Genomic DNA, 21,898 nt, shown 5'->3' with positions numbered 1-21,898 from the left:
TGGTATCAACTGGGATGTTAACGCTACTGGGGCATCAGCTAATCCACCTAATAGCACGGCTCCAATTGATACTGCTCAGCGGAGTTTTAAAGTAACAGTTCAATAGTTCTGGAAATACAGAACTGCTTATATTGGAAGATGATTGATAGCCCCAGGACTACTTCGTAGCATGCACTCTCCCCCCCCCCCCCCCCCAGCAACCACCATCAAGGTAAAGTCAAAATATTCAAAAAGAGTCGGAAAACACTGACAAAGTAACTAAAGAGAATGAACACTTCTTAGCCCTCAAACATTTGATGTACCATTGCCATTTTAATGCCCCCCTTCACAATGGAAACGTGGTTCAGTTAGCACAGACTAAAACATCAGTGACTGAAAGCTACCAAAGCTAGCAAGGTAGCCAGCCTCAAATGAGTTAAACAAATCTGTCATTTCAGTTGAAAGATATAGATTAACTTCAGGTTACAGGCATAAATCATTTCTTCCAGATCAAACATTAGTGTCTCAATTGACTTTTGATAGCAGACAACTGAAAATAGACAAGAATTTCAAAGCAGGAAGATTCAAACCTCACGTCTCTTTTCCTGGCTACAAATCACAAGAGGATTAGGCCAAGCTCCCAGAGCAAAGTTAATGTTATTTTTACTGTCACTGGAAGCTGGTTTCCAAAGCTGCAGAAGACACTGCTGCCATCGTTCAAATTCCACTGTACAGGTGGGTTTTGCCACTTGTTTTACTTTATGAGCATTGATATAAGTTTCATAAACAAACTAAAACAAACTAAACAAACGAAAACAAATAAATGGACGGACGGACAAACAAATAAATAAATGGGCCCACAATACACTGTTCAAAAGTAGTTTCCGCCAAGTGCAGTTTTTCTCAAATATGGAAATGTCACACTGAGGATTAAGCCAAAATTGGAAAGCCGGGGAACATGTATTCCCATTCTTCTATTCTCAGGCTCTCTCAGCAGGCTCAAAAACTAATTAATTTTGTCTGTTATGTTTCGAGTTGCTACAGTCGTGTCCTTATATGAATGAGTTGTGCTCAAATAATAATAAAAAATAAATAAATAAAAAAATTTAGACCAGCGGTATTACTGAATGCTACTACAGGGAATTAAAACTGACAAACTGTTTTAAAAATATAGTTTCTAGGCAATACTTGGATGACTCGATAGTATTATGGTGTGAAGTCAATACAGGTACTGCAACAAGCTGATAGAAAACTGGAGATAAGTACAGTACACATGGATAAAACATGGAGAAATAATGAATTTGGTCTGAGTTATGAGACTTAGGGCTTACTGCAGCAAGGGGTGCCAGTGCATGTTGTGTGAGTTTAAGACTGAATTTTTAGGTGTATCTTGAACTTCGGAGGCAGGGTCTAGGCCAGGGGTCTCAAACTCCAGTCCTTGGGGGCCGGAGCCCTGTGTAGCTTAGTTCTTTCCCAGTTTCACCACAAATGATTCAGCTCAAGAGCTGTGTGGTAATTAGCACAAGGAGTTAAACCAGGTGTATTAAATGAAGGTGAACCAAAAACTGTGTAGGACTAGCTTGAGACCCCTGGTCTAGGCTGACCAGAGCCCTGGGGGGGGGGGGGGTTCATTTCCAGAGATCCAATCAATTATACATGAGCAAATGAAAATCCGTAACAGTTTTATTTAATTGGGTTTCATTTAATGCAGTGTTAATGTCTCTTATAGGGATTAATTAAAACAACAGTGGACTGTTTGTAGCGCTGTTGGTAATTAGCATTGATCATCCATTGCGAGCATATGAGAGACATTTAAAGAACTCCCATTGCACAAATCAGCAACAGGCAATTAAGGAAGATAATAATACAGGGTATAAAGAGGCTAAGCAGAATATGAGCACCACTTTACCCAGTAGACAATTAAGTTACATTATGACAGATTCCAACTGCTAGCAACTGTTAGCCTGTAGCTATACGTAATGTGACTGGTAACAGTAAATACAGGCAGCTTCCAGCCTCTTTAAAAAGCACAGAGAAGGGATTCATTTAAGGATAATAAGGCATGATAAAGTAACAGACAAAAAATACACCGTCAAGGCACTGAGGGTCACAAATGCTGTTTTCCAATTTTTACTTTTTTTTTTAACCTGTAAGTAACTCGAAAAAAGGTTTCATTGCAGAAACACCTGAACTTGTGCAGAATACACAGCTTGGTGATGAATGACTGGCACAGAAAGCGGAGGCTCATAGAAGGCACACCTGCCTCACAGGGAGGGAAAGGAGCATCTTCACGATCTGGTGTGTCTGCAGCAGGGCCACTGGCTCACGGGCTCAGCAAAAAACGTTTTTATTCGGCCTACTGGTCAACATGAGGGGGCATTGGGACGATATACAGCATGTTTTCACAGCATTACATCGTCTCAAAGCACTTTACATTATCCCTGCCCGAAGCCCCCAGTGAGCAAGCTAGAGGCGACAGTGACAAGGAAAAACCCCCTAGAAGGGAGAAACCTTGGGAGGAACCAGACTCAAAGGGGGAGCCCATCCTCCAGGGGCCGGCAGAGGAAGTCAAATGAGCAAAGATGAAGCTTGACACACAGCCAACTGACAATAGCACAGTGTCAAGTGCTTAAATGAAGAGATGCATCATTGGTAGCTGAAAGCTATCCTGGTCCTATGGACAGCTATGAAGTTCCATGTACAACAAGAGGACAGGTTAATTTCAGGTGCCATTTCTATTGTCCTATACCATACAGGTGTTGTTAAATATCCTCTCCTCTCTTTATCACCATGAGACTGAGGGTGCATCCAAAAATCACACTTTTTTTTTGCCAAGTAGTAGGAAATTAGTCTCAAAACCAGCACAAACAAAAACCATGCACCTGCATTCTCGCGCGAGCAGAGAACCCATCCTCTCTGTGCGCTCACATCTGCACAACACTCGCACGCTTGGCATTAAATTAGTCTCAAAACCCGAAGCACGCATGCGTATTTAAGTAGAAACCAATACCCAGGTACATAAATTGCCTCAAATATGTATTTTTTCCATTGGTAGTTTTTAATAGTTTTTAACTTTCACAGGGGTCAAGCTACATCTTTGGAAAACATCCAGGTCAGGAAATATGCAAAATGGCTACCACAGTGTGTCTGAATGCCTGCATACTGTTCTCATGTATACATACAGTACGTAGTACTTTAATGGTTAAGTAGAAGGCTTTTAATGAATTTCAGTACGTTCTGTGCAAGTCTGCGATTTTGGACACACCCAGAGATTCCTGACCTGCACCTGATCACTGGATCTCACTAACTTAAGCATCAGAATACCACAGCTAGGTGGCCACAGCTACCTTCAAGCAACTCGCAACTGATCTTCAAACTTCAGCACCTTCCTGCCGGAGATGCATTCAGAGGCTGGTGTAGACATTTTAAGTGGATAAAACAATCTTCTGAACATCCTGACTGTTCTGCACGCGGCTTCCGGTCCAGGACGTACGTTATCGGAATAACTTCAGGTGCCGTCTGGCCAATGTAAGTCTATGCAGGTTTATGAATGCCCAGGGACCATGTTCACTTGCAGTTTAGAGGACAGAAAGGAGTCTAAAAGCATCACAGGCGAAGGACAGGAGAACAGGGACAGTTTCAGAGAGGGCACAGACACCCTGACAAGCACTGATTTAACCTCGAATTAACACTGCCGGCACGGTTCAGCCTCGCTAAGCTTCAAGCATGCAGGGTGCACATGCTCACCTGACCTTCTATTTGCCAGGCCAAACAAAGCAGCCCTGACAAGTTCAAACAGGGGGGTGGTTTTTCACAGCCCGCTGCACAGCACCTGCCCCAATGGGGACCGTGTAACCGGCCGCTCACGGCCATTTGTCCTGCCTCTCCCTGATTTGTTTTTATACGTCAATTCTCTGCCGTCAGCTTGAAGAGATTAGAGAGCGAGACGTTAAGACCATCAGCGTAATTAACTACGCAGCTGGCGGGGGGGGGGGTGAAGCTGCCTGAGCATCAGTCAATGTGGAGGAGATGTTATTGCTGCTCTAGGAATGGGAGACATGCTGGTGCACTGAAGGAAGGTGCCGCTGCGAGGCCATCAGAGCCGCCCTGGTGGTAAAGTAGGTGAGTGCGCCGGAATTAGAGGGTGTAATTCAATCACCCCTCAACAAGATTCGATTTAAGGTCAAAGCAGATCACATATCAACCAGGCTTCCTTCAGGGTGCAGATACTTCTTAATAGAAAATTACGACATGATGTCTGTACTTCCAAGTATTCATAGCTTCAGGTGCAACCTCTTTCTCCATGAACAAAAAGAAACCAAGGATTTCCCCCTACTAGCTAATCAAATATAACGTTACAGAAACAATGGCAGCAGTGAAGCGACAGGTGGCTAAAATTCCCATGAAAAGGTCACACACTGTGTAACACTTCAATAGGGAACATTAAGGGTCCCCCTAGACAGTCCATGCTTTTGCGAAAAGTCTGGCAGGGAGCAAAAACGGACAGCAAAAATGCAGCGAAAATGTGGATTGTCTGGTAGGAAGCTGGGAGGGATCAAAAACATGGACTGTCTAGAGCCATATTATTCAAATCACGGTCCTCGAGGTCCGAGCACTGCTCGTTTTCCAGCCTTCCTTTACCTGTGAGCCAGGTGTGAAGCCTCTGACCCATCAGAATAAGTAATTATTAAACTAACTACCTGGGAGAACTGAAAACAAGGCCTGGATTTGGAATCGAGGTCCAGATTTGAAGAACCCTGGTCTAGCATCAGGTAGGGAAACACTGCTTTAAGGCATCAATGATGCGTAAAAGCATCTGGAAACCACTAAGAAGAATAATGAAACTGCGAACCTTTGTGTAATGTAACCTACAGGCAGCAGAACAGCTCCGCAGGAGGAGGTCGCCAGAGCTGGCCTCTCTATTTCCCAGCACGATAAACACCCACCTGCCGAGGGCCTGCACCTTGGCCGCATGCCTCTCCTCCAGCTCTGCAAGACGCTTCTTCAGGCTGTCCACTTCCTGCCGCAGGCCGGACGAGTGCTCCATCTCACCATCCAGAAGGCTGCGAAGGGACCTGAGCAATCGGAACAGGCAGGTCATGACAGAGCGCCTCCTACAGGCAGGGCTGAAGAAGGCAGGACTCCCAGGACTCACGCATTCTGCTCTTCCAGCTCATCTTTCCGCCCCATCATGGCCACAATTGCTTGCCGTAGTTCAGCTGCGGAGACAAAACAAGATGTTCCTGAACACCAAATAGGGCAACATTTTGTTAAGGATGCCGACTGTTACTGGAAGCTAAAAGGCTCGATACGGTCATATTTCATGCAGTGCTAAGTGGCAAGTGCATGTGTCTGAAAGGATGTGACAGTCATAATGCTACCTGACATTCATTTGAAATCAGCCCTGCCCTCCCCAAGAACAGCTGGTTGTTAACGGGGGTGGTGGAAAGGTATCAGACAAATATTCTGTCATTGCAAAATGTCTGTTATTATATAATCCTGAAGTCCTCCAAAATTTCTCTGTGATCCTTGGGAATTTAAAGACATCTGACAAACAAGGAATCTTGCAGTCTTAGCAGACGAGGTAACACACACAATCTGTAACACACTAATGTACAGGGGAACAACAGAATCAGAACATATAACGACTCCAAACGATAGAGGCAAATGGCTTAAGGCAAAGCGCAATTATACTCAATAGCTCCCAGATGGCAATGCAGTTTGAAGTCCATTGGCTTGCCATGGATAAGACCATAATATGAATAGATAATCTCATATATAAAAATCAGGATGAGCTGGTTTTCACACAGCCGGACACCAAAACCCAATTTGGTTACTTGTCTAAATGTCTTTTTTACTGTCTAAATGTGTGTATTGTGCTACTGTAGATCTGCAATTTCCATTGGGATTAATAAAGTGTCTATCTACCTAATAAAAAAAACTGTAAACAAGCATCGAAGCGACCAGCATGAATAATACATCTCACACATCTGAAATGGAACCAGACAACCACAAAATCACCTAGTGGGTCAAACTGGGACATGAGGAGGAAAAACACCACTCAGAGACTTCTGGCTGGTGCCGGACGCAGAGCCACGTTTCTGGAAGAGAAGGTGGCCCCTCCCCTCATGTCTCCCCAGTGGCATTACTGGGAGTCTGGCTGGTAGGAAACGATGGTCCTCCACTCCCATTACCGTGCTAAGTCACCAAATTAGGCTCAGCGGGAGAGCAGGCAGGGCCTCCAGGAGACACCCAACGCCTCACCTCAGTCACAGAAGCTTCTGGAAGAGGAGAGGCATGGAGATCTCTGTAAGGGTCACTCTGCCCCAGAGCCTCCATCCCACTCCAGCCCTTTCACACAAACCCACAAGCAAGTCAGCCAGCAGCTCTTTCCCGCATAGCTCACCGCTCACTTAGCACAAAGCTTGTATTTAACAAGCAAAAAATCCCAGCAAACAAAGCACTTTAAAAATGAGATCTCTTTCTACAAGTTTATTTCAGATTTTCTAATCATAAGCATCATGCTGCCAGTTTCGTAACTCGGGCTTTGGTGTCAGTGATGTCATCTCAGCGGGAACGAGGGGCCAGCATGGATGATTCGCATGAGGAGTCCGACATATGACCCCCCTCCCCGCCCCCTACAGAGGGCGCTCATGCGGAGAAGGAGCGCAGTGCCCAGGACAATTTATAACACGGGGCCCCTCCCCTATCTCAGAGATTGCGCTTATACTGGAATCAAAGTGGGTTTTCCGATAACCATCCTCGCCCCACCTGCCACCACCCCGCCCAAAGTGCAACCCGAACGGGTCACATGACGTCAGCAGCAAACCCACGGGGGGGCCTGAATCACAGCAATGTGAAGGAATATAAGAGAAGCGGTCAAACACCCCACAGTCAGGTCAGCACCATCCTGAACAGGGACACCACTGACCGTAACACAGGCTGCAAAGAGTTACACTGCAGAGTCTCATTCAAACAAAGGGAGCAAGGGCTCCTGTACACACCTTAGCTGAAGGCCAGGGTGTATTGACTGCCCTGCTACTTTTATATCTAATATAAAAAATATATGAGCAAGGCGAAAGGTTTGCAGGTTCATAAGCAACTGATACAGCACCTCCTCTTCCAACACGGACGTGCTCTTGCAAGGCAAGGAGGACGAGGATGACGGGAGCGGCACAAGACAGACGGCCAGGGCTTACTGGCAGATGTAAGGCTGTTAGGCTCTCGGAGGAAGAGGACTAATGTCCTGCAGGAGAACCTGGGACTAGACGCCCATAACGTGGGGATTTCATCAGACCGTTTCGCTTTTACGTTCAGCTTTTCCCTGTCCATCACGGCACAGGCTCCGGGTCCGTGAACCAACAGTGCCATCTGCTGGATAAGGCAGCAATGACAGAAGTTCACAAATTGCTTCACTGGAGATTCACACTTATTTAATAATGTTTCACAAATCTAACTGTGATTAAACCAGTTTGCAACTTATCTGAGGAACCTTTCTCACAAGTCGGGGAAGGAATAAGAGTGCAAATAAGCGGGCACCCAACAATACGAACATCACATGAAACTGGTATTGGGGGGGGGGCTTTTTCCCACCCAGCAGTTGAGGGTTATATAAAAAAGAAGGCTGTCAGCGGGAGGAACACACCATGGATGCTGAGGGCAGCCTATAAAGCCTTTGGGATGGGAGGGGCAAGCCCAAGATCGCAGGGCCACCAAGCCGATAAGCACAGCAAGACACTGACCATCGCTACAACTCTGCAGTATGTCTGAACAGAGGCCAGTGACACACATTAAACACAATATACAAGAGAGTCCCGTTTCGAGTGAATGTATCATCACATATACCGCGTGTCATTCATGTATGATCAAACATGTTACAGAATCGCACCAGGCCATGTGCACAGCCACAGGTGCGGCAAAGCTACTGGACAGAGCACATCTATGGTCTGCAAGTTTGACAGGAAGAATGACGGCATTTCAGATCCCTTTTAAAAAAAAAAATCTGCATCATTTTGACACGATCTACCGAAAGCATGCGGCCATTTCCGTTTCCTACACCCGTTGCTGATGGAGTTGCAGATTTACATTTGCCTTTTTCTTGCTTGTTTATTTTAGTTCTTCTCGCTCTCCCCATGCCCTTCAACAGGGGGTCAAAAAGGAAGATCAGCTTCACGCAGGTGACAGGCTGCTCGGGCCGAGCGGGGCGGGGCGGGGCTGGGCGGCACCCGCATGCCAGGGGGACCGCGTCCAACTCACACCATCTGCCCCGTCAGGTTTTCACCATGGTACACTGCTGCCCCCGCTGGTATCAAAGGGAAGGGCAGACTGACATGACAGAACTGCAGAACAAAGTCTTCCATCAAAGCCTTTGTTTAACATTATTTATCACTAGAAATCCTCCTCTGCTAAAAGAAAACATCGTTAATTCTTCTTAAGACACGAGAACCGGGTGAGCCAGACGTAAGCGGGATGATCAAGCCCCCGGGGGCCCAAAAGAGCAGCCGAAGCTTTTCTGAAGCTGGTGGCTTCAGTGGAAGCGAGAATCACATACCCACTGTCATGGACTCCGGCAGGCCGGGGGTGGGGAGTATGTCGCTGAGAGGAGGATCCTGGGTAGGGGGGCTGGGCTCCATACTGGTGGAGAGGTGAGAGACAGAGGGTGAGAGAGAGAGAGAGAGAGAGAGAGATATTCACCACACGAATCACTCCCAAACACCCCCCATGTTCACCCCCTCCCCCTTTATACAGAATTAATGGAAAGAGTCACATACTTGAACTGCAGCTGGGCTCTGCTTGGCGTGACATCCACCACAGCGGCGCTGCTGTCGATCTCCCCGCCGAAAGGCAAGGGCTCTATGACGCTTTCTGGAAACACCAACGCACCAACGCACCCAGTCATGTCACACACATTCTCTGGCAGGTAACAGAGAAACAAGGTTCCCTAGAAACTGCCAGCAGTAACTGCACCCTCGGGTGGGATCGCCCTTCATTAGCTGGGGGTGTAAATTTACCTGGCTGAGGGCTGGTGTCCATGGAAGCCACAGGAATGAGGATGTCTGAGCTGTCATTGTCATCGATCACCTGCAGGGGGCTCCAGGTGGACACACTGGACAGGCTTCCTACCACAATCCTGAAAAAGATTAGAGATACAGCATCAGTGCTGATCCTAACTTAATCCTTAATGAGGACAATGACCTATGCATTTCCAATGTTCCAACCGCCTCCTTAACAAATACATGCACAGCTTACACATGTAAATATCCGCAGAGTGACTTACAAGAATATATAAACTGTGAAAACTTGCAACACGGTGGTGGGGGGGGTGGAGACAGTAACAATTTGAATAAGTGTTATGCAAGATACTGATTGGCTCAATATAGGCTAATTGTAGTTCATATACTGGCAACCACTGATACACTCTTTTCACTACCACTCGTCACCTTACTGCCAAGTGCACAGTAAGGATATTTAAGATTTTATTCATTCAGTGTTTAATATCAAATGTCTCTTTATACTTATTTCCTGGACAGTCAAGCATTTTATTACATCATATTGAGTATAACCCTGTATGTGACAAATTTAACTCTGCTTGATTGATTCTTTCACTCCAAACTTGGCTAGAGAGTCCAAACTGTTTACTAAAAAACGTTTCATAAGCTGTGAGTGAATTGAATTATCAAGCTCTATTTGACATAACTGATTTTTATATAATTGAAATGATTTCAGTATGATTATATCACATCAGCAGCCCAGGATGTGTTTATGCCGGCCTTTAGGGTAACATCTGCCACAGCGTACAGCCTTGATAAGCCCCACACTTCACAGACACCAGTGTATCTCAGAGGCTTCAGCGCCCGTTCTGTCCCCGCAGACTCACTGCTCTACAGCCCCAGGCTCCTCCTCAGGCTCTGGCCCCGTTTTGCCATCCAGCTCCTCGTCTTCCTCGTCATTGTCCCCGGCCTTGGGGTGGGACAGCACCCCATTGTGGCTGTGGCTGAGGCCCCAGCTCTCCCCGAGCTCTCCGGCCTCAGGGCCCCCGTTCTGCGCCGGGGACGAGTCCCGTGGGCCTAGGCATTCCTCAGAGCTGTGGTGTCCCCCACCGCTCTTCCTCAGGCTCGCCCCCTCGTCGTCATCCTCTGCCCCGGCATCATCCCCGTCATCGAAGGAGATTATGTTCGTGATCTTCTTCTTCTTGCGCCGTTCCTTCCTCAGACCAGAGTCTGGAGAGAAGTCCAAGGGAAGCGTTCGCACATGGAGACATCCGGCATCGCTCTTTAAATTCTCTTGTTGCACAAAAAAGTACAACCAGCCATGAACACAATGCTGGAGGAATGTTTGTTTACATGCTTGTTTACTTATTTACTTGCCTGTTGATTTGGTTGTTTGTTTACTACACCCAGAATTCAGTGAGAATACCATTTTGGACTGTTCCTATAGTAACACTTACAAACATAAGATAACTCGCTCAAAGCACGTCATGAACAGAGACGCTGTTCCCTTCCCTACCTGCGGAGGCGCTGCGAGGGAGCACGGGCAGGGGATCGGAGTTGCAGTCGGGGCGGGGGATGAAACCAGGCACCACAGCGGTGGCGGTGCTGATCTCCCTGAGGAGGGTGCTGACGCCATGAGCAGACTCCTTCCATAGGCTGCTCACCCCTTGCGTCGACTCTTTGAGCAGATGTGACACTGACGGGCCAGTCCTGTTCTGCCCATTCAGGTCCGTGTTGTCGATGTTTATGGCAAAAAGGATGGAGTTGAGCCCTGTCCAAGCACAGAAAGGTATGAGAAAAGCCCAGCGAAACCGCCGGCTCTCCGGGGAGACACTCTCACTGCATAACTGCAGCAGGTGCTTGTCAGACTGCATCTCCCCTTCCTGTCAGATGGCAGTGAGATTCAAATAAGAGCTTCTTATCAAAAGTCCAGTTCACTTTCTGCATGAAGCACAGCTGATTCAAGCACAGTTTCTCAGTAGGATTGTCAGGCTGTTATATACAGATATTCCAGGCCACTGAAGATGTACAGCAAAGATCACGATGCTCTGAATGTTGCGCTTCTATTCACTGAATAGTCGTATTTGGTTCCTGCTTTGTTGGTAAGTGCTGTACAGCTCCTACTTCAGTACTGCTTACACACGTACCTGGGCATTCATTGGAAGTTCTGTAACTTCTGGTCTTGCAGAGATGCAGCACTTGCTGCTAATCTGGCTAAGCTCATGCAAACACTTTTAGGCAAACGATTTACTAAAAACGAGGGCAATAAGAATTTATGACAGTGACAATTAACGATAATTTACCTGCGGCCATGGTCGGCAGCATGCTGGCCCTCTCCTCGTCCAGGATGAACGCCCAGTCTTCATAGAAGACGCTAGGAGACACGATGGGGGGTGAGCACCACACAGAGCCGTCTAGAGGCCGGGGGACCGAGGCCACCGTGCCACGGGCACATACCTGAGGCGCGAGTGGTCAGCCAGCAGGGCGTGCAGGTAGCGCTCCAGCGAGTGCTCGTTGAGGGCACATCGCAGCCAGGCCCGGCCGCGGCCGAGCTCCGAGGAGATGTGCCGCAGGGAGTAGAAGCGCTGCAGCTCGTGCCGGTTCAGGTGCTCCTTCACGTACAGCCAGAAGGACAGCTCTGAAACACCAGAGAAGAACTCTGAAACTCAGAAGGACAGCTATGGGAGGCAGAGGGAAGAGCACTGGGAGGCGGGGGGGGGGAAACCACAGATGTGCACCATTCACACATACCCACTGCCCGATTAGCACCAAAAAACATTAAACTCATTCTATGGAAAAACAGGCTTCACTAGCTAAACTTAAAATATGAGCTCAGACAATATACCTAAGTGGTGATGGAGGATGAAATAAACACACACACACACACACATTGGGCATTTCAGTAGATGAAACCATTTCAGGCGCTTCCTTTTAGACTGGACATACAACTGAGGCAAGAAGCTCAATGAAGACAGACAATAAATGGCAGCTGTTTCTGGGGGCCTCACAATATGACATTTCACACAGACTTTGCTTTGACCCAAATGAAACAGAAGTCATGTTTTCTCTGTCTCTCTCCCTCTCTCCGGGGAGAATAACCGTTTCTGGTTTTCGACAAACTAATATTCATCACAATGCAGTCTGTTTCAAAATGACAAGAACAGCACCTGCATCACCTCAAAACAGGCAGAACCCTATGACCTGTCAGGCTGTCTCGTGCTGTGTATGTTTGTAACCCACGTGCACAACTCACATTTGACATTTGCCCTCAAACTAGTCTGAGTGCTGGATACATAATCACAAGTTTAAAAAAGGCTGTATAAAAAGTTAGATGCGCCACACAGGTACAGATTTCTTAGATAAATCAGCTATAGCTGTTACACTTTCCCTCTTGCAGCCCAACACACATACACACACAGCTAAAAAAAAATAAAGGAACACTTTTTAATCAAAGTATAGAATCAAGTCAATTATACTTTGACTGGCCAATGCCAGAAGGTTTGCTGTGTCTCCCAGCACAGTCTCAAGGTCATGGAGGAGATTCCAGGAGACAGGTAGTTACTCTAGGAGAGCTGGACAGGGCTGAAGAAGGTCATTAACCCATCAGCAGGACTGGTATCATCTCCTTTGTGCAAGGAGGAACAGGAAGAGCACTGCCAGAGCCCTACAAAATCACCTCCAGCAGGCCCCTGGTGAGAATGTTTCTGATTGTTTGGTCAGAATCAGACTTCATGAGGGCGGCCTGAGGGCCCGACATCCTGTTGTGGGCCCTGTGCTCACTGCCCGGCACCATGGAGCTCGATTGGCATTTACCATAGAATACCAGAATTGGCAGGTCCACCACTGGCACCCTGTGCTTTTCACAGATAAGTGCAGGTTCACCATGAGCACATGTGAACATCTGTCAGAGGGCACAAGACGGGGGACACCCTGGACGGGGTCCCAATCTGTCAGAGGGCACAAGGCGGGGGACACCCTGGACGGGGTGCCAATCTGTCAGAGGGCACAAGGCGGGGGACACCCTGGACGGGGTGCCAATCTGTCAGAGGGCACAAGGCGGGGGACACCCTGGACGGGGTGCCAATCTGTCAGAGGGCACAAGGCGGGGGACACCCTGGACGGGGTGCCAATCTGTCAGAGGGCACAAGGCGGGGAACACCCTGGACGGGGTGCCAATCTGTCAGAGGGCACAAGGCGGGGGACACCCTGGACGGGGTGCCAATCTGTCAGAGGGCACAAGGCGGGGGACACCCTGGACGGGGTGCATATCTGTCAGAGGGCACAAGGCGGGGGACACCCTGGACGGGGTGCATATCTGTCAGAGGGCACAAGGTAGGGGACACCCTGGACCGGGTGCCAATCTGTCAGAGGGCACAAGGTAGGGGACACCCTGGACGGGGTGCATATCTGTCAGAGGGCACAAGGTAGGGGACACCCTGGACCGGGTGCCAATCTGTCAGAGGGCACAAGGCGGGGGACACCCTGGACGGGGTGCATATCTGTCAGAGGGCACAAGGCGGGGGACACCCTGGACCGGGTGCCAATCTGTCAGAGGGCACAAGGCGGGGGACACCCTGGACAGGGTGCATATCTGTCAGAGGGCACAAGGCGGGGGACACCCTGGACGGGGTGCATATCTGTCAGAGGGCACAAGGCGGGGGACACCCTGGACGGGGTGCATATCTGTCAGAGGGCACAAGGCGGGGGACACCCTGGACGGGGTGCATATCTGTCAGAGGGCACAAGGCGGGGGACACCCTGGACGGGGTGCCAATCTGTCAGAGGGCACAAGGCGGGGGACACCCCAACTAGTTCATTATGTATCTTTAAAAATCTTTGATTTATCAGATATTCACTGTCTGATTTAACACAAACCAGAGACATTATAAAACAGAGGGGCCTATATACAAAAACAGACACATTAATTACACAAAATAGGTGAATATAAAATACTGAAGCTTCTTTGTATGATCTGAAGTCACCCATTAAAAACTGGTGTGACTGTACTTCCCAGCTGGTGAGTCACTTCTCACTATCTGCGGCTACTTGGATCATCACAAAGCCACACGCAGGAACATGTTTAAACCAGTTCTGGCTTCGGGTGCCGTTAAGCACGGATTCAACCGCAGGTGCCCAAGGTGCAGAAAGACACTGCTGCCACACGCAATGCCCAATGACAAGTGTTAAAACAGCCCTTTTATAAATCATACCCGGGGGGCAGAAAAAAACAACAGTCCCTCAGGCCTGTGAGGATTATGAGTCAACATTAAACAGCAGAATCAGAGGTTCCTCCTTCCTTAGTTTCAAAAGAATTTTAAAAAAAAAAGAAAATGAAAGAAACTAAAGTGCGACTCGCACCATGCAGCGACGAGACCAACATATCCGGAGATTTGGCACATCCAGGTTATTTCTCTCTGATGCCAACAGTTACAAGCAGCCCTCGGGGTGTGATTTTTGACGGGCTCTGCCAGCACACACAGGATTATCGAAGGTGTGAGCAGCTCCTGACAATATGTTAGCACTGGGTTTTTTTGGCCCTACACATCTGACTATTCAGCACCGACCCGACTCGAACCGCCCGCTTTGCTGAAATTCCCTGCTGGCTGTTGGGTGAGAAGGCGCCAGACAATCATTCGGCATATCTCTGCCTATCTGGTCTCCGGCCATCGCAGAACACAGCCACAGATAATCCGGCTGAGGTCATTTCTAATATAGCGTCCCTCCTGGAGCGGATGGTCCCTGCTCAGCTTCCATTGATCATCTATTGCTGTCTGCATCACCATCTCTAATGAAACCACAGGTATAGCCCTGTAGACCAAGGGCCAAGGGTTGGTTACAACATTGGTAAGAACCAAACCAACCACGAAACCACCGTCCCATAAACACGCACATTACTCCCACAATATTTATAGGGACAGTCCCTACATACCTAAAGCTATGCCCTTGCTGTTGTCCAGGGTTCCCCAATTCCAGTCCTACACTGTGTGCAGAATTATTAGGCAAATGTGTATTTTACTTGTATATTCTCCTCCGACCAATACTTTCAGTCCAGGTGAATGTCTAATTAAGAATCAACTGTTTAAAAACAGCAAAATGTTCAGTATTTGGTCAGAGTACTTTCTGTTTAGATAAAAACAGGAAAACATAGACACTTTCCTGCACAGAATTATTAAGCAAATTATTATTACTATTAAAATGGGCCAAAGAGGACCTTACAGAGAGCAGGAAAAAAAAACAAAATAGTAATGTGCCAGTCAGTGGGATGCAAAACGATCGAAACTGCCAGACTTTTGAAACGTGATCACTGTACAATCAAGTGTTTTGTTGCCAACAGCCAAAGAGGACTGAAGAGGCATGTAGAGAGAAGATGACACACATAAACTGCCAAAGTTCTGTGTCAAATTAAAGGGGAGACTTCCAGAAACTCTTCATCAGCATCAAAGACCATCATTTTTTAAAACTGCAATCTGAACAGAATCTCCGGAAGTACTAGGTGCAGTGTGCTGAATGTCATTCCTAAGGTCATAAACACTGAAACATGGCCTCCACTCAATAAGGCATGTAAGGTATAACATTAAGAATTGGCACAGACATGTCTCAAGAGTGATGGTACAAAGGTTTTTGGGACAAATGAGATGAAAGTGACTCTTGATGAAGCAGATGGATGGGCCAGTGGATGGAGATCCTTTTCAAGCACCAACAAGGTGGTGGAGGAGAGATGGCGTGGACTGCAGTTATCAGTGATGGACTTGTCATACCTTTCTGACTTGCAGATGATGTAAAAATTAACCGCAAAATCTACTTCCAATTTCTAGAAGGTACCTTCTTCAAACACTGGAAGAAGAAGTAGTCAGCAGCTTTCTAAGAGGTTATGATATTCCTGCAGGACAATGCCCCTCCCCATCCATCAAAGTATTTCATAGATTAGCCTAGAAAGGCTTGAAACGTGATTGAGTTATGACCTGCCCCCCTTCATCGCCTGACTCAACCCCATTGAGAATTACTGGGCCTTACCAAAGTGAGATTTACCAAAGTAGCAAGCAGTATGCAGATTTCCCTGCTCAAACACACCGTAATCAGCTAATTAGCAGGTTTAGTAGGTGATTCTGAGCAGAGAAACCTGTAAACTGTGTTGGATTCTAGCCCTCCAGGAAAAGAATTAGGGAACCCTGCTGTAGATTCAAAGGCCTGCTCAGATATTGCTCTTCACCACTGACCCTGATGTGGAAGAACAAGTTCCATTTTTATGGTAGAAAGGGTTGCCTCTTCAGAAAAATACACCTACCTTTTTTCGACTGTTGATCGGTGAGGTACACTTCTCTACACTGATGCTCAGTGATGACAAATTAAATGCTTTAGTTGAACTAGTACAATGAGCTCTTTGATCCTTAAATTTAATAAAAGCAAAATGTCAGTGCTTGGTGACAGGACTGGACTGTGACTAGTTACACACTTGTTTCAGAGAATTTTTAATGTAGCAAGACATAACAACACAGTCATAACACGAGCAAGCCAAGGGGATATACCATTTGAATCACAAATACACACACTTTCAATATGATCAATTAAGCTCCCTTAAATAACATCCTCCTACTCCTCCTGGTATCTGTAGTAATTTCCGTGCCAATTCAAAGTTCACCCCATACTGTTTTGTGTTTGTTTGCATGCATCTTTTTCTGGGTATAAATGACTACAAACCACAGCAGGTGTTTGCCTAACCTCAGAAAACAGAATGTTTCCCTTTTTCGTAATTTGTAACTGCTACTTACATAAGATTTCTGGTTTCAGAAGCAGGACCACCACCTGGTTTTCCTCCCTGAGCTTCCTGTTGCATATTTCTCTTCTCCCCCCACCGATGAACGTCATAAGGGCTGTTACTCTCAGCTTATCTCACCCTGCACATATCAACCTGTTCACGTTTTTCCCGTGTGATAAGGACTGTAATCTGGTGGGAAGGCCCCGCCCAGCCCCGCCCAGCCCCGTACCTGCTTCCGTTTTGCTGGTGAAGCCGGCTGCCTGTTTGATGGCGGCTGCTGTGAGCGCCAGCCCTCGGCCCTTCCGCAGCCCATGCTGGAGAACGGCCTCAAACTGGGCGCATAAGCAGATCACCCTGTGGGGACATGGAGAGCCATCATACACAAGGAGGCCATCAGTGTCACGACACGCAGAGTGTTTCATTTATAGAGGTTCTTTTAAGGTAAGCAAACTAAAAGTGAGGAAGGTGTGATTTATGGTGGCTGTGATGGTCCTTAGCTCCTCTTACCTGCTGTCCGAGTCTGACGCTATCTCCTTTCTCCCCCCGAAGCGGATCTGACACTGAAAAAGCATGTTCAGAAACGTTAGCATCTGATCAGCCACAACTCAGCACTGGCATGATACAAGCAACCAGGCAGCTAGTGGGGTATTACGATATAAGCTACCAAAAGGTTAGTCGAGCATTACAATATAGGCAGATATGATTTTAGCTATAAGCCAGTCATGATATTTACATTAAGGACTTATCTCATGATATGTGGACATAATCTCCATAATTTTTCCTGACCTCAAAATTAGCAAATTGTGTTTACATAAGAATGAATGCCCCCAACATTTTAGCAAATCACGCTGCTTCTGCCCTCTCATCTGCTCTCTATGGCGTAAACGTGGCTGAGGGCTGATTCATACTTCATGCGAAAGCCTGCGAGCCATGCTGCACGCACCATAGCGCCGGGGCCTCCACAGACCTGAATGTTCATACTTTTAGTGCCAGGCACCAGGCAAAGCTGCTCTTAAAAGTCACGTTTATGAAGTGTGGTATGGACAGCATAAAAATAAATAAGAAATTTGTTAAAATTAACTATTAGCTGTGCACTATGTAGTTAAAGTACGCAAGGCAATGAATGAAACCATTTCCATGAACTGAAATAAAATAAGATAGAAAAATAAAATAAACAAGAAGTATAAATATTGGTTCCGAAACCAACTAAGATAGAATAAAAAATACTTCTTTTCCGTTTTTAAATACTGCTTAGCTAAAGTAATGATTTGTTTGTCTTTGGGCCTCTTGTGCAATGAACTTGAAGCATAAAAACTTGCAAACGGCATCACATTGCAACATTTTGTAGCAGCCAGAAAAGTCCTACAACTTTCTGTCTACCCCTAGATGTAAAAACGAAAGTAAAATATATAACTATAGATCTTTAAAATAAAAACGAATAAAGCCACACCTAAAACTGAACTCGATTTCATATAAAAATAAAAAATACATAAATACTAAATTAATAAATCAAAAGGATAGTGACACTGACACAAAGACATACAGAGGTATATGGTGTTGCAGTACAAACATATTTTGTTTAAGTTTGTAGCCATCTGGGAGTCATTATAATCCTGTAGCGATGAATCAAAAATGCTGGTATTTCCGGACTTCAAATCTGCTATCCATTCTGGTTATCATTCAGAGCATAGAGGGTAGAAAAGCTGTTCAAATGCAATCTTTGGTCCAACTAACTTCTTTCTGACTTCCTGTTACTTTTCCCCTGGCCAATAAACGATCAAGGTTTGCTTGCACCACTGAGCAGAGCCTTTGCAAAACTGGATTGGCAGTATATTGCCTGTAATGGAACAAATGACTTCTATACCTCTGTGCCAAATGTTTAATATATAAAGCAAATTTTGTTACCAGAGCATGAGTCCAATTCCATCTCATTTTTTGGTTGTGTGATTTTATTTATTTTGGATATTTACATTTTGTTTAAATTTCAATTGCAATGTCTGAATACTCTTAAGAATTAAAAGTGTGGACATTGCATTGTCATTAAACAGATTCATCGCTCGCACTGCTAAGGCCTTATTCGGGTGGTGCTTTTCTACTAAATTTTGACTATACGAGTGAGACCGAACATGGGAAACGATTACCCACAATCCCACAGAGAGAGAGAGAGAACCATCGGCTCACTCAGTTGTGATCATGTGACGCTCAGCAGATAAAGCGTACTGTATATGTAATACACGTATTGCAAGATATCGCTCGTTTATCAAGTTAAAACTTATTTTAAAATAATGCTCATCTTGCAAAACACTCGCAAACCTAGTTACTCGCAATCCGAGGTTTGACTGTATTATCATTATATCAGTGGCATAAAATTATCTTAAAATAATAATATTCATCAATCATTTCTGGGACAATATGTCATCCAACACAAATAGTTAGTGATAGGCCTAATTAGCTAGCAAGTGGTTAGTCGGGTATTACAATACGTTACTAGGCAGTTAGTCAGATATTACTATATAAGGTACTGCGCATTGAGGCAGGCTATTAGTCATACCGTTAACCAGGTCTTCACTGGTTCTCACCTGTTTCACTGCATCCAATAGCCTCTCCAACAAATGCTGCCTTTTTGTGTCATTCTGCTGTGTACCTGAAACATGAATGCAGACTTTCAGGAACATTTTCTTAAAAGAAACCAACCACCAAAGAATATTCATATCAGGATGCAGTTTCACTGCAGACTACTCTGTAAAAGGATCATGCATTAGATGCAAGGTTAAGTCACAAAGCCGCACTGCTGCGAAAACAGAAATAGCATTATACACTATTTTAGGGTCATTCCATTTCAGTGAAAAATGAAATCTGGCATATGATTTACAAATAACTTCCAGAGTTCAGAAATGTTTTTTTATCATTGCCCTTTGAGATACAGTGTCTTTTCTACACCGTGGGTAGCAAAAATGATAATTCTTATGAGCTGTAACTTTATGTTCTCTGTATGTACGTCACTTGATGGAGACCACGTCACAGGTCAATGTTTTATACTCAAGTAGCACACATACATACGCTATATTACCAAAAATGTTGGGACACCCCTCCAAGCCACTGAATTCAGGTGTTCCAATCACTTCCATAGCCACAGATGTCTAGCAAATCTAGCACCTAGGCATGCAGACTGCTTCTACAAACATTTGGGAAAGAATGGGTAACTCTCAGGAGCTCTGTGAATTTAAGCGTGTTACCGTGATAAGATGCCACCTGTGCAATAAGTCCATTCATGAAATTTCCTACTAAATATTCCACGGTCAACTGTTAGTGGTATTATAACAAAGTATAGCAATTGAGAACAACAGCAACTCAGCCATGAAGTGGTAGGCTATGTAAAATCTCAGATCGGGGACAACGCATGCTGAGGCACACAGTGTGCAGAAGTCACCAACTGTCTGCAGAGTCAATAACTACAGACCTCCAAACTTCATCTGGCCTTCAGATTAGCTCAAGAACAGTGAGTAGAGAACTTCATGGAATGGGTTTCCATGGCCGAGCAGCTGGATCCAAGCCTTACATCACCAAGTGCAATGCAAAGTGTCAGATGCAGTGATGTAAAGCACACCGCCACTGGGCTCTAGAGCAGTGGAGACGTGTTCTCTGGAGTGACGAATCACACTTCTATGCCTAGCAATCCGATGGATAAGTCTGGGTTTGCCGGCTGCCAGAAGAATGGTACTTGCCTGACTGCATTGTGCCACAGTGGTGTGGGGTTGTTTTTCAGGGGTTGGGTTTGGCCCCTTAGTTCCAGTGAAAGTAACTCTTAATGCTGCAGTATTCAAAGCAATTTTGGAGAATTTCATGCACCCAACTTTGTGGGAACGGTTTGGGGGTGGCCCCTTCCTGATCCAACATGACTGCATACCAGTGCACAAAGCAAGGTCCATAAGGGCATAGATGAGCGAGTCTGATGTGCAGGAACTTGACTGGCCTGCACAGAGCCCTGACCTCAACCCAATAGATCACCTTTGGGATGAATTAGAGCAGAGACTGTGAGCCAGGCCTTCTCGTCCAACATCAGTGCCTGACCTCACAAATGCTCTCCTGGAAGAATGGCCAACAATCCCCATAAACACCTTGTACACAGCCTTCCCAGAAGAGCTGTTATAGCTGCAAAGGGTGGGCCAACTCCATATTAAAGCCTATGTATTAAGAATGGGATGTCATTAAAGTTTGTGTGTGTAAAGGTAGGTGTCTCAATACTTTTAGCAATATAGTGTATGTATTTCATTATAAAAAGACTTCTTACTCCAAGCCTTTTCACTGGGTTTTTAATAACAAGAAGTTATAAAAAAAAAAAAAAAAAAAATGCAACTGGAGAAATGACCCTGAAAAAACAGACTTATGCAAAAAGTACTCTTTTTGTGCTTTTCAATGAGGTATAGTTGAGCAATGCAGCTGAAATAGTACCGACGGTGTAGAAAAGGAATACAATCACAATGGTAAAACAAACATTTTTGACTTCTGAAAAGTATGTGTAATTCACGTGCCAAATTTCATCAAAATCATAAACTGTGATGCAAAGGTCATTAATTGAATTAAATGGAATGCCCTTTACTCCATAACAATTATCCTTAATACTAATGGAATGGAAACTGGCTCAAAATATCTACATTAACTGAAAACAAAATGGCTTCCTTTGAAATTATATGAAACATAGGCAGGCCAACTCTACAGTTTGATGCAAATAATGGCAGAAACAAAAATAATGGCATTGAGAAGAACGTCTTAGATGACCAGTCTGCTATAAAGTCATTTAATACAGTAACAGGAGTCTTTTTAATAGAAATCAGGATATACACAAAAAAAAGAATCACAAATTTAACATGTCCAGCAGGCCAAGACTGAGTTTCTTTGGAAATCTACCAGAATTTCTCCTTCCTTGCATTTACTGTACCAAGACTGCAGGTAACAACAAGTTAGATTCATTATCTGGAGCAACAAGCATGCTTTTGTTCAGAAGACAACAATGCAAAAACCATTTAAAACAAAGAAAAGCCATAGGTCTGTCTGTCTGCCTTATGGTGTCCTTAGTGGGAAGTTGATATAGGGAAGTGAATTGATCCAAAAATAAATTGTGAGAAACAGGAATTGTACAGGAGACAAAAGCCCCTGTAGTTCAGCAGACAGT

At 45.6% G+C, this 21,898-nt stretch overlaps 1 protein-coding gene across 5 annotated transcripts in view; it reads right to left on the bottom strand.

Moving 5' to 3' along the window:
* snx29 (sorting nexin 29) overlaps positions 1 to 21,898 on the bottom strand; it is a 107,193-nt gene that overhangs the window by 82,347 nt on the left and 2,948 nt on the right. For 4 of the 5 annotated variants that reach the window (XR_011991784.1, XM_023820789.2, XM_072712446.1 and 1 more), the window contains exons 2-13: positions 19,305 to 19,369; positions 17,233 to 17,285; positions 16,955 to 17,079; positions 11,427 to 11,607; positions 11,273 to 11,343; positions 10,486 to 10,740; positions 9,857 to 10,199; positions 8,991 to 9,109; positions 8,751 to 8,844; positions 8,531 to 8,613; positions 5,135 to 5,198; positions 4,926 to 5,054 (exon numbers count right to left, since the gene is read on the bottom strand). Coding sequence is in view for 4 of the 5 variants with exons in the window: in XM_023820789.2 (XP_023676557.1) it covers positions 4,926 to 5,054; positions 5,135 to 5,198; positions 8,531 to 8,613; positions 8,751 to 8,844; positions 8,991 to 9,109; positions 9,857 to 10,199; positions 10,486 to 10,740; positions 11,273 to 11,343; positions 11,427 to 11,607; positions 16,955 to 17,079; positions 17,233 to 17,285; positions 19,305 to 19,369 (1,582 nt within the window). In the remaining variant the exon portion in view is untranslated. Of the gene's footprint in view, positions 1 to 4,925; positions 5,055 to 5,134; positions 5,199 to 8,530; positions 8,614 to 8,750; positions 8,845 to 8,990; positions 9,110 to 9,856; positions 10,200 to 10,485; positions 10,741 to 11,272; positions 11,344 to 11,426; positions 11,608 to 16,738; positions 16,865 to 16,954; positions 17,083 to 17,232; positions 17,286 to 19,304; positions 19,370 to 21,898 lie in introns of those variants that run through there. The other variant, XM_023820790.1, reaches the window with a different exon arrangement.

The sequence above is a fragment of the Paramormyrops kingsleyae genome, chromosome 5 (assembly GCF_048594095.1).
Source record: "Paramormyrops kingsleyae isolate MSU_618 chromosome 5, PKINGS_0.4, whole genome shotgun sequence".
NCBI classification, from domain to species: Eukaryota; Metazoa; Chordata; class Actinopteri; order Osteoglossiformes; family Mormyridae; genus Paramormyrops; species Paramormyrops kingsleyae.
This window is presented reverse-complemented; position numbering and strand designations above follow the sequence as displayed.